This window comes from Blennius ocellaris, assembly GCF_963422515.1.
Source record: "Blennius ocellaris genome assembly, chromosome: 24".
Lineage (NCBI taxonomy): Eukaryota > Metazoa > Chordata > Actinopteri > Blenniiformes > Blenniidae > Blennius > Blennius ocellaris.
Genome location: NC_137673.1, coordinates 11861881 through 11878492, shown reverse-complemented (window position 1 = coordinate 11878492; position 16612 = coordinate 11861881). Strand labels below are relative to the sequence as shown.

The window sequence follows — 16612 nt, the reverse complement described above, 5'->3', positions numbered from 1 at the left end:
TGAGTCGATCGCTATTTATCTCGTCACGTATTCTGAGCCTGAAAATATAGGCTCGAAACATTCCCTTTTTATTCCCGACGTGTCCTCCCCCCCTCCCTTCTCTGCTCCTCTGCCGACCCCCGGATCCTCCTCCCCTCCTCCTCCTCACCCCCCTTCCCCCTCCTGACCTTTTCTGCGTGAGAAAAGCACTTTATCTAAAATCCTAAGTCTAAAAATGTAAACAGGATTTTGGTGTCGCTCTGCAGTAATGGTCGTAAACGGTCGTAAACGGAGGAGGAGGGTGACGAGTCTTCAGCCACTTTGCACAAAGATATACAGACAGACAGACAGATTGTATTAAACATTTAAATTAACCCCCTAACACAGCCTTTAACTAATAAAACCTTCAGGAATGAACGTTATAACCTTAGTTCTGTTTAAACCCTCATCTTCCCACGACCGTAAACTAATGTTTCTTCAGAATAACAACAACAAGGACACCTGGTGCAGACATCTGTTGCAGACACCTGTTGTAGGCTATCAATCAATCTGACATATAGCACCTGTACGACCTTTATGACCTCCTCCCCCCTCAGAAAGGGGGGCGGGGCGGGGGCGGGGGGCGGGGGGCGGGGGGCGGGGGGCTGGGGGGCGGGGGGCAGGGGGGCGGGGGGCGGGGGGCGGGGGGCAGGGGGGCGGGGGGCGGGGGGGGCGGGGGGCAGGGGGGCGGGGGGCGGGGGGTAATCAATCAAATTTTGACACAAAGCACATTGCTATTTCTCTCTTCCAAAGTTTTGACTCCAGACCCAGGCCTCGTTGATTTGTGGTTCCAGTTCAGGCATTTTTCTAAATACAACTACTTGTTATTGACGTGTGACTGACGTCACAACTTACATTTTTTGACAAGTAACTTGTAATTGTAATGGATTACAGTTTTCAAGTCACCTTCCCAACCCTGCTCATTAACGTGGAAATTTCCTGGCTTTAAGAATCACTAAAAGAAATCAAGAAACAAATGGTGGTAGTAAGAATGTGATAATAAAAGTGAGTCAGATATAAATAGAAGAGAGAATGAAGGTCAAAGGTTAAATATGATCAGCAGGAGGCCAGGCAGTGATCAGAACTGAGTTTTTAGAAAAACCACTGATTTGATGTTGAGATCAGGGGGCATGTTGTCGGCAGCTGCTGAAAGTAACTAAAAAGTTACTGGTAATCTTTTGATTGGCCCTACTCCTGTTCAGCAGCTTGGGCAGACAATATGATGTGATTGAGAGACTTGTGATGTCACAACACTTTTTACTCTTGTAACAGGAAGAGACCAAGAGTCTCCTCCTGTTGCTGCTTTTTTAATGTTGGCATGGCTGCTGGACACGACCGGGGGGGACGCTCAAAGAGACCCCCCAACACACACACACACACACACACACACACACACACACACACACACACACACACACACACACACCACTTCAACAAGCCTCTTATGAGGTCAGGAATTATATAATCCACCATTTCAAAAAGTAGAACCAACCTCTCAATAATAGTGGTACTATGTCCAAGTATCCAGTGTGTTTTTGTACTTTTTGACAGTGTTGGTTTGATAGAAAAGCTTTCGGTAACACTTTATAATAACTATCCGTTATAAGTAGTTAATAAACCATTAATAGCCATTTGTTAATGAGTTATACATTGCTTGTTGAATATTTGCTAACAATTTAATAAGGATTTATAACTGTGCCTTATAGATTGGTAATAGATAATTTACAAGCATTTAGTGAACAATTTATAAATTACATGTTAACTGTATGTTAATGATTAATAACTATACCTTATAAACTAGTAATAAATCATGAATAAGCCATTAGTAAACTACTTACTAATGACTCGTTAAGTTTCAGTTAATACTTTATATACATTATTAGCATGTTATTCTAAAGTTGCAACTATTCCTCATTTACTAACAGTTAGTAAATGAGGAATAGTTGCAACTTTAGAATAACGTCCTAATAATGTATATAAAGTATTAACTGATACTTAACTAATATATTAACTCACACTTTACAGACCAGTTATTAATAGTTTGTTAACCATCTACCAATAATAATATATTTTGTGGAACAGCAAAATATCACATTATTGTACCTCAGCCTTGTTCCACCCACTGGCTTTTGTGTGTGCTGTATTTACCCCCCCTCCAAAAAAACCCAACAAACACCACAAGTGAAATTGTTATCAATAACACAGATGTGTTTAATGTTTCGAAACACAAACAACATACAACTATATAGCACTTTGTGTGCTAAGCAGAATAAACTCTGCTGCATGTTTTACATGTTTCCTTCTTCCAACACACCTGATTCAGAAAAACAGAAAATACATAAAGTCAACTCATACATTCTTATCAATAGCATTGAACATGTATTAAATGTTAATTTGTAGATGGACTGTGCTTGTATAGCACATTCTCATCATTGAACACCCAAAGCGCTTTTACATGATACAATTTAGTGTTTTGAACAGCAATGTCCTAAACTTTTATTTTATATTTGAGATAACCACTTCATGTGCAGTTAAAACAACAAGTCTGCATTTTTTTCACAGGTGTTGTTCAATGTTTCACAATAAAATCTGATTGGAACATTGTGTTCTCTGTTAAAAAAATCGGGATCTGCAGGTCAGGCTTTGGAGAAAAAAAGGTGATTTGTGCACCGCCACTACTTTGACCAGGTTGTTGGAGGAGGAGGATTTCTCCTTGGTCAGGTCACTGATGTGTGGCAGTGTGCTTCTTCTTAAGAAGATGTGCTTCTTAATATTTAAAAAGCTGTTGGAGCTAGAGTTGCCTCAGTATCTGAAATGAGAGGACAGAACATTAAAAAAAAGTGATTATAAGCCAGGTGAAGGTCAAATAAAACAATGAGCAGCTGGCAAATATATGGGTGGATAGGTACAGAATGTGTGCGCGCTCACACACACGCTCACACACACACACCTCAGAAAATAACAGTTATACTAGTTGTAGGTCTACAACAGGTCTTACAACTCATAAATCTTCTCTTTTCTGGTAAACATGCACACGCGCGCAAATTAGTCAGTGGGCAACTTGCCAAACCGGTTGGATGATGCAGTAGAACTATCAACCTGTGTTATCCTAATCATATAGTTCTAATGAAAAGATAACACACAATGTTGCTTACCGTTGTTGTTCATGTGCACATGGTCCACAGGTGTAGTTTTCCTTTTACTTCTACCTGCTGTTGACTTTTTTTCTCTTTCTCCCTAAGTACCTGGATTCATTTCGGCATTTTGCGCATCACCACTTCCGCTGGGAACACTGGTTTATGACTTTTTAAACCACCGGGTGTTCATTTTCTGAAATCAATGCGAATGTGAGCTTCGATAATGATCAGAATCTGATCATCCAATAACGAACTTGCTCGTGAGAGAAGGGGGCGTGTCTGTCTAGGTTGTCGCTGGTCAACGTTAAGTGGTAAGATGAGGTGATTGACAAGTTGATAACCAACCAATATGATGGACGAGGCCGGATCGCTCCTCCTCCAACACGTAAATCCAATTGTGATTGGTTTGTTTCACCCCGTCGCCCCCTGGTACAATTCAAGCATGTTATCTGGTGGGAGCCAGTTAGAGAAACTCTGGATGATTGTTAATGTGCGTGAAAAGAACAGAGATCAAATAAAACAAATAGGTAGGCCCTAAACTTCATATATCGTCAAATAATGCCTGGTTTAGCCACTGAGAGAAGAGAGCTTGTTGAAAGCAGAACTAAATCTAAAAGAAGACACAGAGAAATGATCAAATGGCTGCAGGAGAAAAAGCTTCTAAGACGGATGCAATGCCAAAAATGCAAACACAAGATAAAGTTAAAGGAATCCATTTGTGTGGACGACTATGCATGGTAAGTTTATTTTTGTTGCATGAAATGGCGTGATTGTCACGGATACGGACAGGACCCAAGTGCAGGACTCTGGAGACAGGCTGGGTTCAATCAAGTCTTTTATTATAATGACAGCACAGAACGATGATTCACAGGTTGCTCCTTGACGTGAGGAGCACAGCAGACTTGACTCCAATGACTGGACAGACCGGACGAGACATGGACGACTAACACTGGACCGGACGGACAGGACATCGATAACAAACAAACCAACACTGAACAAACACACAGACAGGACATATATAGGGCAGGGTGATTACAAGAAGTGGCCACAGGTGAGGTGCTGACAGCCCAGACCTATGGCCCGCCCACTCTTAAAGGGGACCTCACCCTACACCCTGACAGTGATTGTTTTGGTCCACAATTAAAATGAAAATGATGTTAGAATGTTAGAAAATCAGTGCTCTAGCCACTACCTTGGCCTCCCTGTGTCATTCTTATTTTGATTTGTATGTATCTTCAGGGTTTGTAAACACCACAACCACAGAGGGAGGAAAATGAAAAGGTCAATTAGACATAAATCTATATTCAGCAAGTCAAAGGTCTCCCTCTTCAACTGGATGCACTTTGTGTTCAGGTACGCTATAAACCAAACCAAACCAAAACCATCAAAATAACTGTGGTATACTAATTATTTTCCTTATTCTATCAGATTTGCACAAGGCCTGCGTCGACGTCAAGTGGATATGATCAATGATGACATTCCTGCGAGCTCAGCAACCCTGTCCAAGACGGCCCAGAAGCTACCAGATGTGTGTCCTACTGCGATGGACAGACGTCAACAAGCAAGAGGCCAGCGCATTGGGGGACGGCAGCAGTTTGTGACCATTGATGAGAGCCACTTCAGGCACAAAAGAAAGGCAAGCAATTTGATTGAAATAGCACTGCAAATTAGCATTGAATGACTATGATTATTCATTTTGTCTAAAGCACAATAACGGCTATGTTTTTTGTTTTCAACAGTACGGACGGGGACGAATGGCTGGTGGCTGGAAGAGGAAGAAGTGGGTGTTGGGGATGCTCGGTGTGGACAAGAGAGGGAGAAGACATGCAAAGCCTGTTCTTCGCAGAGTTGAGAGAAGAGGAAGGAGAGATCTGGTGCCACTGATCGCTCACCATGTTAAAGTGGGATCTACAATAAGAAGTGATGAGTGGCGGGCTTATAGAAATGCTCTACCTCAGCTTGGCTACACCCATTTCACTGTCAATCACAGTGTGTCCTATGTCGACGTACCCAGCATATAGAGAGGGCCTGGAGAACGGTCAAGGACAATGTGTGGAGACTCAGGGGGAGTCGTACAGAGGAGTCACTGCTAGACCATCTCAAAGTTATTGAATGGCATGAGTGGCTTGTCCGTAAGCATCGCAAAGGGCCTTTAGGACGGAGAATCCATGACATTGCTGCAATGTTTGGAGATTAAGTGTCCTATATTATATAACCTAGAAGGGCTATATTGTATTTTGTTCTATATTGTTCTATATTGTTGTATATTGTTCTATTTTCTATATTGTTTATTGTTTTTGTTCAAAACATTAAACACAACTTTTTTATTGATAACAATTTCACTTGTGTTTTTTTATTTTTTTTTGGGGGGGGGGGGGGGGTAAATACAGCACACACAAAAGCCAGTGGGTGGAACAAGGCTGAGGGACAATAATGTGATATTTTGCTGTTCCACAAAGTATATTATTATTAGTAGATGGTTAACAAACTATTAATCACTGGTCTGTAAAGTGTGAGTTAATATATTAGTTAAGTATCAGTTAATACTTTATATACATTATTAGGACGTTATTCTAAAGTTGCGACTATTCCTCATTTACTAACAGTTAGTAAATGAGGAATAGTTGCAACTTTAGAATAAAGTATATATATATATATATATATATATATATATATATATATATATATATATATATATATATATATATATATATATATATATATTTGGGACATGATCATACAAGTTTCAGGGTTATTCATACACCGGGACAAACAATCTTTAACGACAGCTGCACCAGGAGGGAAGCCTCGCTAGCAGCAGTTAGCAACAAGTTGCTAGTGCCTTTTCATTTGATTACGGTAACAAGTCTTACCTTCTATGTTGATATCCACGGAAAAATACCTGCAGGTAGGAAGGAGCAGCAAGGATCTTCAAAGACAGAGCCGACACCATGATTGGTTCTGATGACGTCACTCCCCGCAGCTCCATGATTGGTCGTTGAAGACACTGTCTCCTGATTGGTTGAACGAAAGCTTATCCGGGACTGCAATTTGCTCGTGGGGACATTTGATTGGAAGTTGAAAGATAGAGCAGGCATCATGATTGGTTTTGATAAGATGATGCTGCAAATGTAATTGGCCTCGACTTTGTTCTACCAAATGTCGCGTAGCGGAACCTTTCGTAATGTCTGGACTATCAGCTGCTACTTTTTTCACACTCTTTAAACTCAGCGGCTTAAACAATGATGCTAATTTATGGATTTTTAAAGGTAAATGAGCTTCATGTCAAAGATACATGGATGATGCGTTCAGGTGCATCACGTAACTCTGAACTCCGTGGCTGCGCTCCAGGCTGACCAATCCTCTCCTCACAATCACAACCAGCAAATACTTTATGACCTGAGATGAAACCCTCAGTGTTTGTGTATTTTTGCAGTAATTCACTTGCCCTCCCTCCCTCCCTCTCTTTCCCTCCAGTCCAGTCCGTCACCCACCATGGAAGCAGTGTTTAAAACTTGTTTATTTTTAAAAAAGAAGAAGAAAAAACCTGCAATCCCACAGTGAAATTCAAGCCCTGTTACAACGTGGACACATGTACTGATAGACAAGTGTTTGTACTGTATATGTACAAAAATATATATTCTTTTTAAATCTGGTGGGTGCAGCTTATGTTCATTTATTAAAAACAGTGTACACTGTACTGTCTGTGGTCCATATTGACGTGATCATCGACAACATCAACATCTTTCACAATTACACACTTAAATCACGCAGTACGTTATATTACTGTATATTACTGTACAGGCAGAACATTTCCTAAAAACTCTAATCAATTAGTTTTCAGCAAACTGCACCATGATCCTGTCCTGTCAATTCCTCCATGACCCAGGTTCCTCCATGTCAAGACCAAGACACAATGAGACGTGACTGGAACACCAACGGTCTCTGTCCATGCTCTGTCCACTCTCTGTGCTGTGGACACGTCCTCAGGTGATGGAGGTGAAGGTGGAGAACAGCTTGATGGAGTGTTGACCAGCTCCTGCTCCACTTTACACAAGCTGGAAAAGTCCCACACACACCAGGTCCCTCTTTGAAGGTTCCAGAGTCTCATTGTCCTCTGAAGGACACTTGTTAAGGTCCAACATGAAGGAACGGGATTCAAACCTCAACAAAGAATTTAGACTAACAACAAAACATCTCTACAGCTTCCAATGAACCAACACATGAAGAGGAGGAGGAGGAGGAGGAGGAGGAGGAGGAGGAGGAGGAGGAGGAAGAGGGGTAAGAGGAGGAGGAGGAGCAGGAGCAGGAAGAGGAGGAGGAGGAGGAGGAGGAGGAGGAGGAGGAGGAGGAGGAGGAGGAGGAGGAGGAGGAGGAGGAGGAAGAGCAGGAGGAGGAAGAGGAGGAGGAGGAGCAGGAGGAGGAGGAGGAGGAGGAGGAGGAGGAGGAGGAAGAGCAGGAGGAGGAAGAGGAGGAGGAGGAGCAGGAGGAGGAGGAGGAGGAGGAGGAGGAGGAGGAGGAGGAGGAGGAGGAGGAGGAGGAGGAGGAGGAGGAGGAGGAGGAAGAGCAGGAGGAGGAGGAGGAGGAAGAGCAGGAGGAGGAGGTGGAGGAGCAGGAGGAGGAGGAGGAAGAGGAGGAGGAGGAGCAGGAGGAGCAGGAGGAGGAGGAACTCTGGTTCGATGCTGGACTCTCTCAGCTCTTCACACTGCACCACCGACACTCAGCAGATCTTCTGGTGGTTCCTCTGTCGCTCACTGCTGGATGAAGCTCTGCTGTCCTCAGTGGACCTTCAGGACACACAGCGTCCTCTCTGGTCTAGCTCCACCTCCACCTGCAGAGAGAAGAGAGGTCAGAGGACAGAGGTCAGAGGACATGAGGACAGTCTCTGAGGAGCAGCCAGGACTTCAGTCCTGTCCACAGCAGCAGCTCAGAGCTCATGAAGGACCACCACTGTCAGACCAACACAACCAGCCTGTGGCTCCTCTGATTGGCTGACTGTGTCCTCTGCTGTCCAATCCTGAAGCTGCTCAGCGTTGTCCTCTCACAGCCTCACTGAGACGTCCAACACTGGATCTTTGTTCTCACACTAACTGTGTTTAGTAGAAACCTGCTGGAAGCAGCAGGGACTCACTCCAACATCTACTGACCTGAGAGTCTGTAGGCTGCAGTCTGGACTCTTCTGAAGACCAACCAGCTGCTCCACATCTGGATCCTGAAGGTTGTTCAAACCCAGGTTGAGCTCCTTCAGGTGGGAGGGGTTGGACTTCAGAGCTGAGGCCACAGAAGAACAGCTGATCTTTGACAACCTGCAGCCCCTCAACCTGAATAAAGAGAGAAAGCATGAGAATGAATGAGGAGAACCAATCAGATGTGTTGATGGAGAAATGAGCAGCTCCTCATTACTGAGTCCTGATCAATGAGCTGTTCTGTTGTTGTGGATCTTCATCATCACACTCATCATCCTCATGTCAGCACAACCTTCACACTCCTCCTCATGTCCACACACATCAGTAAGAAGCTGCTGAGCTCAGTCCATCTCTCACTGCAGGACCAGAGTCTCACATCACTAACATTCCTCCTTCTACAACAGTAACAGACAGTCAACTGACCTCAGAGTCTCCAGACTACAGAGTGGACTCTCCAGAAAACCACACAGCTGCTCAACTCCTGAATCCTGCAGCTGGTTCCCACTCAGGTCCAGATGTTTCAGATGTTTCAGGAGGGAGGGGTTGGACTTCAGAGCTGAGGCCACAGAAGAACAGCTGATCTCTGACAAACTGCAGTCAATCAACCTGAATAAAGAGAGAAATAAGTGAGATTAGAGGACAAAGTGTGATGTTGAAGTCATTGAGAGTGAAGAAGTTTTTCATTATTTAGGTGTTTGTTGGGTTGTTTAGTTTGAGATAAATTCATTCTAAAATACTTGTTTAACTCCACAGTTCATTTACAAAAAGCCTTTAATTTGTAGTGTGTGATTTACTGTAAATAAATATTTGTTTGCTTTTTAAAGGTCCTTTAAGTAACTGTGTGAATATTTCTCATGGTCTTCTAATAAGAAGGGTCATTTGAGTGTCGCCCCCTACTGGTAAACCTTGGTGGTAACTAGCTGCTCACCAACCCGACCCCCCCAGCCTTTAAGTCACAGCTCCTCTAATTCAATTCAGACAATAATACTTTAGAGAGCTGGGCTGCTACATGAGCTGAAATGAGCAGCTGATCATATTCAGAAGAGACTGATCACACTGATCCTTGTTGTTCATTTCTTCTTCTGAAGAAGGTTGGAGCCCCGAGGAAGTGAAAGAAGAAGGAGCTTATTATTGTCACTGATGTGATCTTTGTTCTTCTGGAGAGCTGAATTGATGTGACAGCAAACAGAAGCAGTGTCCAGTGGGAGGACAAGTCAACAGCCAAGCTTACTGGACATCAAGACAACAAGTCCAGTTTGTGTAAAGGAGGACAAAACGCTGCAGCAATTTAAAGTGTATTTAAAAGATGTTAATAGGACTAAATTACAGTTCAGGGTGAAAACAATGAATTAAATAAGTCCACTGTGATTAAAACTAGACACTCCTATAGATATATTTGATCTTCCTGTGTCTCACATAGAGTCTAAAAGGTTCAAACAGAGTTGGACTTTCCAGGCAGCAGCAATAGTGTGTTACTCTAAAAGGCCAGCAGGGGGCGCATAGTGATTGAAGGCAGTGGAGCCCCCAGGCGGAGTCCTGTACGTACTGCACCTACAGTTTATTTGAAGGTGTGAACATTTATTTTGAAGGGGTGTTTGCTTTTGTCTCTTCCTGGTGAGCCGTCAGCAGAATGTGTTGCTGGGCTGTTTTCCTCTGTGTTTCTGTACACACCCCCGGGGCTCGCCAACCACCATCTTCTCTGTGCACAGAACGGAAAATCCCCCCCCGGCGCTCACAACGCAGACGCTGGGGGGAGGGGGGGTCTGTGTGGACTATGGTATTGAATCCTGGCGGCGCCACTGATTGGAGGAGCCTCAAAGCTGCACAGAGGCAGCTGCATATTAAATCCTGCAGCCGAGACAAACGCCAGCTCAACCTGTCTGCCTCTTTGTTTCCTGCTACAGGATTTAATGTCACCCTCCATGACACACACTGGGTCAGGGGGGCAACAATGGCAGAGTGAGTGAGAGTTTGGAGCTCCAGCTGGGAGATCAGTGACTCTTCATCCAGGAGAGATCAGCCTGCTTTGAAAGCTGAAGGTGAACATGGAGCCTGTCAGAGCTGGACAGTGAATTGTCCAGTGCAGCACCTTGTTCTTCTACCAAGCTTTGAAATGTGGAGCTCCACACGGCTCTGCCACAGTCACAGGACTAAAGTCTCAGTTTCTCATGGAGATCCTCAGTGTGGATCATCTCATATCAGCCTGATGTCTGACCTTTAGTGGAACACAACTTTCACTGCACACAAACTCAAACATGGAGTCTGACCCCAGAGTCTCCAGACCACAGAGTGGACTCTCCAGAAGACCACACAGCTGCTCAACTCCTGAATCCTGCAGCTGGTTCCAACCCAGGTCCAGATGTTTCAGATGTTTCAGGAGGGAGGGGTTGGACTTCAGAGCTGAGGCCAGAGAAGAACAGCTGATCTCTGACAAACTGCAGCCCCACAACCTGAATAAAGAGAGAAAGAAGTGAGATTAGAGGACAAAGTGTGATGTTGAAGTCATTGAGAGTGAAGAAGGAGATGGATTTTATTGCCCCTGGAAGTCAGAGCAAGTGGCAGAAGAGCTGCTTTGGACTTTTGATGAGTTTCACTGGAAGATTGATGAATTAGTGGACAAAAGGACGTCTGAAGTCTCTGGCAGCACGACTGTAAGTCCTGTGAATTTAAGTGACTGTTATTCCACAGTAGAAAAAAGCTTCAGAGGTTTTTATAAAGGTCAAAGGTTGAAGGTATTGACTGGATAGTTTTTCATTATTTAGGTGTTTGTTGGGTTGTTTACTCCAGAACTGTGGGAGCAGAGATATTGGCCTGTACTTTGTTAAATCTTCTTTGTTTCTAGTTTTGTGCTTCAGCTTGATTTGAGTCATTTAGTGAGGAAATTGTCCAGTTTGGAAAGACAAAGGTTCCAGATGTGTGCCAGTGGTTTGGAGATAAACTCTCACCCTCTTGACTGTTTTCATGTCCATTTAGTCTCAATCACAAGTTTTGGTTTTATATTTATTATTCATTTCTATGATTTCTTCCTTACTAATGATAAGTCTCTGTGTGTTTCTCTTTACACTCTTTAATATATTCCATGTGTGTTTAATGGGATTGTTCTTGTTTCCTTATATTTCACTGTATTTATTTTCCTCATTTATTTATAAACATTCTCTCAGTAGGAGTTTATTTATTTTTGTATTTCACATATTTATTTGGAACTTCTTTAGTTTTGTGTTTTATAGATTCTCTGTATCTTGTATTTTTCTTTTTGACAGAATTTATTTAATCCTTCTTTGAGCAATTGATCTTTTTATTGTGTTTTTTCATTAATAGTTTAATATTTCTTAATAATTCTGCTTTTCTTAGATTTATTGACATTGTTGTCTATATATTCTGATTCCCAGTTACTTGTCATAAATGATGCTTTTCCACTAGTTCCTACTCAGCCTTTCTCGCCTTGCCTCTACTCGACTCAGCCTCGGTTGTTTTCCATTACAATCGTACGACCGCGTCGTGGGCGGAGTCATCAGAGCTTTCTCCGTCATGCACAATAATCACCCCGATATGATGCTTCACTCATTGCAACAATAACAACTGCAGAGATGTTGAACTCTTTTTGTATTTTTTTCTTTTTCAATCAATCAATGAAAGACTTTATTTGTCCCCGACGGGATAATTAAAAGGTCAAATAGTGCAAATCTATAAATATATAAATATATAAATAGATCAACAACAGACTACAACTCCATCACCGGGTAAATAAATATCAGTAATAGTAAAAATGTGATAATAAAAGTGAGCCAGATATAAATAGAACAGAGAATGAAGGTCAAAGGTTAAATATGTATCAGCAGGAGGCCAGGCAGTGATCAGAACTGAGTTTTTAGAAAAACCAGTTGCCCTTTTTATTTTGAGACAGTGGGGGAAAGTAACTAAAAAGTGACTTGTAATCTAACTGAGTTACTATTACAAACAATCACATAAAGGTAATCAGTATAGTAACTAAATTACTTTTTAAAGGAGTGGTGTGGCAGTCGTGTCGTGTCAGAGTCTGAGGCAGAACTCTGTGACATGGAGCGTCACAAACACAGTGAGTGGAGGAAGTAAAGCTGCTGCTCTACACCTGAACTTACCCTGGAAACTTGACTTTGTTGTTTTACTTCCTGATTAATAGAGGAGAAACTATCTAGAGGCTGCAGTGTTCTACTGACATGTTCTACTGATGTTCTAGAGATGTGAGCAGGAGAACAGAGAGTGGTGGATATTAATGATCAATGATGTCAGAACCTGAGAGACTCCAGTTTACAGTGAGGACTCTCCAGGCCAGCACACAGCTGCTTCACTCCTGAATCCTGCAGGTTGTTGTGACTCAGGTCCAGATGTGTCAGACTGGAGGACTGAGAGCTGAGGACTGAGGACAGAGCTCCACAGCTTCTCTCTGACAGACCACATCTGCTCAACCTGAAGAAGAACCAACAATGAAAACCAGTTCAATGTTTGTGATGGACTCAGTTCTACATCTTTGTTCCTGAACCACGTACACAGCTTTGTTGGAGGCTTTGACCACTGGCAGCAGCTTCAGAAGAGTCTTCTCTGAAGCACAGTATTTAATCAGGTTAAACTCCTTCAGATCTTCTTCTGATGACAGTAAGATGAAGACCAGAGCTGACCACTGAGCAGGAGACAGTCTACCAGTGGACAGACGTCCTGATCTCAGGGACTGTTGGATCTCCTCCACCAGAGAACCGTCGTTCAGTTCATTCAGACAGTGGAACAGATTGATGCTTCTCTCTGTAGACACACTCTCACTCAGCTTCTCCTTGATGTACTGGACTGTTTCCTGATTGGTCTGTGAGCTACTTCCTGTCTGTGTCAGCAGACCTCGGAGGAGACTCTGATTGGTCTGCAGTGAAAGACCCAGGAGGAAGCGGAGGAACAAGTCCAGGTGTCCATTTGGACTCTTCAAGGCCTCGTCCACTGCTCTCTGATGGAGATGCTGGAGATCAACTTCCTCCTTCAACACTTTTGACCACCGGGAGGTTTGTTGTTGTTCATCCAGGAGGTTGATTCCAGACTTGATGAAGGTCTGATGGACATGAAGAGCAGCCAGAAACTCCTGAAGGCTCAGATGGATGAAGCAGAAGACCTTGTCCTGGTACAGGCCTTGCTCCTCTCTAAAGACCTGTGTGAACATTCCTGAGTACACTGAGGCTGCTCTGAGATCGATGCCACACTCTGTCAGGTCGGGTTCATAGAAGATCAGGTTTCCTTTCTGCAGCTCCTCAAAAGCCAGTTTTCCCAGAGACTCCATCATCTCCCTGCTCTCTGGACTCCAGTGTGGATCTGTGGCAGCTCCTCCATCATACTTGACCTTCTTGACTTTGGCCTGGACCACCAGGTGGTGGATGTACATCTGAGTCATGGTCTTGGGCAGCTCTCCTCCCTCTCTGCTCTTCAACACCTCCTCCAGAACTGTAGCAGTGATCCAGCAGAAGACTGGGATGTGGCACATGATGTGGAGGCTTCGTGAGGTCTTGATGTGGGAGATGATCCTGCTGGCCTGCTGCTCCTCTCTGAACCTCCTCCTGAAGTACTCCTCCTTCTGTGGCTCAGTGAACCCTCGGACCTCCGTCACCATGCCGACACAGTCAGGAGGGATGTGATTGGCTGCTGCAGGTCGTGTGGTGATCCAGAGGCGAGCAGAGGGAAGCAGTTTCCCCCTGATGAGGTTTGTCAGCAGCACATCCACTGAGGTGGACTCTGTCACATCAGTCAGGATCTCAGTGTGCTGGAAGTCCAGAGGGAGGCGACACTCATCCAGACCGTCAAAGATGAAGACCACCTGGAGGTCTTCAAAGCTGCAGAGTCCTGCTTCTTTGGTTTGAGTGAAGAAGTGATGAACAAGTCCCACCAAGCTGAACTTCCTGTCCTTCAGCACATTCAGCTCTCTGAAGGTGAATGGGAATGTGAAGTGGACGTCCTGGTTGCTTTGGTCTTCAGCCCAGTCCACAGTGAACTTGTGTGTCAGGACTGTTTTCCCAATGCCAGCCACTCCCTTTGTCAGCACTGTTCTGATTGGTGGACATCTTCCAGGTGAGGCTTTAAAGAGGTCTCCTGGTCTGATGCTGGTTTCTGCTCTGTCTGCTCTCCTGGATGCTGCTTCAATCTGTCTGACCTCATGTTCCTCATTGACCTCTGCAGTCCCTCCCTCTGTGATGTGGAGCTCTGTGTAGATCTGCTTCAGGAGGGTGGGCTCTCCTGCTTTAGAGACCCCCTCAAACACAACCTGGAACCTCTTCTTCAGGGCACATTTCACCTTCTGTTGGCAGACTCCAGTAGCAGTTCCTGAAAAGAAGAAACCATGAATGAGTTGAGTGTGTTTGACATTGAATGTGAAGATGACAGTGTGTTAGTGGAGATGTTTCTCCTCCATCAGCTCCATCAGCTCCTCAGTGGAGACCAAACAGCCTCTGGTCTGATGCACATGTTTGCATCACATGAACAGCAGAGTTCAGGAACTCTCTTTGTGTCTCCTCGTCTCTGCTTTTGGACTCTGCTGCTTGTTTTGGACTTCCTGCCTGTTTCACACTTTCTGTGTCTGACCTGGAAATGACCTCTGTTCTCTGGACGGACTCTGTTTCTGACTGCTTTCTGCTCCAGCTGAGAACATTTCAGGTTTCATCTCCATCCTGTGAAATGAGATCAAATCCTCTTACTGCTCCACAGACGCTGAGCCAGCTCCTCCTGCTTCATCCTCCTCAGGAAGTCCAGTGTGATCCTCAGAAATGACTCTCTGCTGCTCCTCTGCTCTTCATCCTCATCCTCCCTCTCACTCCCTGAGCATGCTGGGTAATCTGGACTCAGGAGCTTCTGCATCTTCTTCAGCTCCTTCTTCATGAAAGTCACCATGTTGTCCTCCAGCAGCTGGAACAGAGAAACATGTGGAGTTGACTTTGAGCTGAAACTGAAGCCAGATTGAGATGTGAGTGTAAATCCAGTGCAGAGAGCAGGATGGACAACATGTGAAGCCAAATCACACTTCATGTGGGATCCAGCAGAAACAGCTTCAAGCATCAGTGAAGACTGGAAGCTGGATGAAGGTTGGACTGTTTCACTTTGGACCTGAATGGATCTAATAAGCTGAGTGTCTGTTTCATGTTTCAGCTGGAAGTCACAACAGCTTCTTCTGTCTCATGATGTGACAGTAAAGTGTTGAATGGACACTTGTTCTCACCATAAATATGGAGTCCAGATGTGTTTGCTGCTGAGGGGCGGAGCCACCACGGAGAACCTGGGAGCTCTGCTGGCTCACGCTGCAGAAACATGTTGACATGTTAGTTAAAGCTGCTGTGTGGTGTGATGATGAATCCTGACACAAACACTGATTCTCAGCCCTCATCAGCACTTCCTGCTGCACATTTAAAGTCCCTCTACCTGAAAACATCTTTAAACTCTACTTCTCATAAAACATCCCTTCTGCAGAGAGAATCAACCAAAAACACCAAAACAAGACCATCAACACTCATTTGCACTCTTTTCCAACCTGCAGTTTCCCAAATCGATCACACCAACATTGATGTTTACAAACAAACCAGCATTTGTATCCATGAAACTGAGTTCATGTTTCCTAACTGATGTCATCTTGGGAAATCTGCCTCATGGGTTTCTGGGATATCAAAGATGATGTCGCAGAAGCTCCAGCAAAATGATCAACATTGGACTGATTCAGCCCAAAATAAAAGGACAGACTTTCTCAGAGAAAGAAGATTCAAGCCAGGAGAAAATTCTTAAATGTTGTGAAACTGATGGTTCATCAGCAAGCGGTCGACAAACTGGTAAGTTCCTTGAAGTGTCTATGCTGGAATGATGTGTTTGTGTGAGTGTCATGATGAATTATATCCAGAAATGTATGAACAACATATGTGAGACGAACATCAACAACTGAAACTGGATATTTTTCCATGTGGATTCTGGTCGAGGAACTTTAAAATTGAAGTTCTTCAGTTGAAATCTTTGACATCCACCCATCCCCCTCTCCTTTGGTGTTCCTCAGGGCTCTGTACTTGGTCCCACCTTCTTCATTGTCCATCTCCTCCACTTGTCATATTTCTCATAAATACATCATGAAGTTTCTTTGCTATGCAGACGACACTCAGCTCTACGTCTCCACCAAACCAACTCCACCCTCCACCCTCCTCCATCAGTGACGATCTACAGGACATCAAATCCTGGTTCTACTTCAGATTGATCAAACTCAGCAGTGATAAAGAGGTTCTCCTCATGTGA

At 44.1% G+C, this 16612-nt stretch overlaps 2 protein-coding genes across 2 annotated transcripts in view; both read right to left on the bottom strand.

Moving 5' to 3' along the window:
- Positions 1 to 16612, bottom strand: part of LOC308147500 (uncharacterized protein) — a 1504609-nt gene that overhangs the window by 813040 nt on the left and 674957 nt on the right. The window contains 2 exon segments of the mRNA XM_080519675.1: positions 8765 to 8947; positions 10609 to 10791. Coding sequence (XP_080375801.1) covers positions 8765 to 8947; positions 10609 to 10791 — 366 coding nt within the window.
- LOC308147506 (protein NLRC3-like) overlaps positions 12272 to 16612 on the bottom strand; it is an 8648-nt gene continuing 4307 nt past the window's right edge. Inside the window, exons 5-8 of the mRNA XM_080519701.1 lie at positions 15561 to 15639; positions 15043 to 15250; positions 12868 to 14671; positions 12272 to 12787 (exon numbers count right to left, since the gene is read on the bottom strand). Coding sequence (XP_080375827.1) covers positions 12607 to 12787; positions 12868 to 14671; positions 15043 to 15250; positions 15561 to 15639 — 2272 coding nt within the window. The 3' untranslated portion in view covers positions 12272 to 12606. The remainder of the gene's footprint in view (positions 12788 to 12867; positions 14672 to 15042; positions 15251 to 15560; positions 15640 to 16612) is intronic.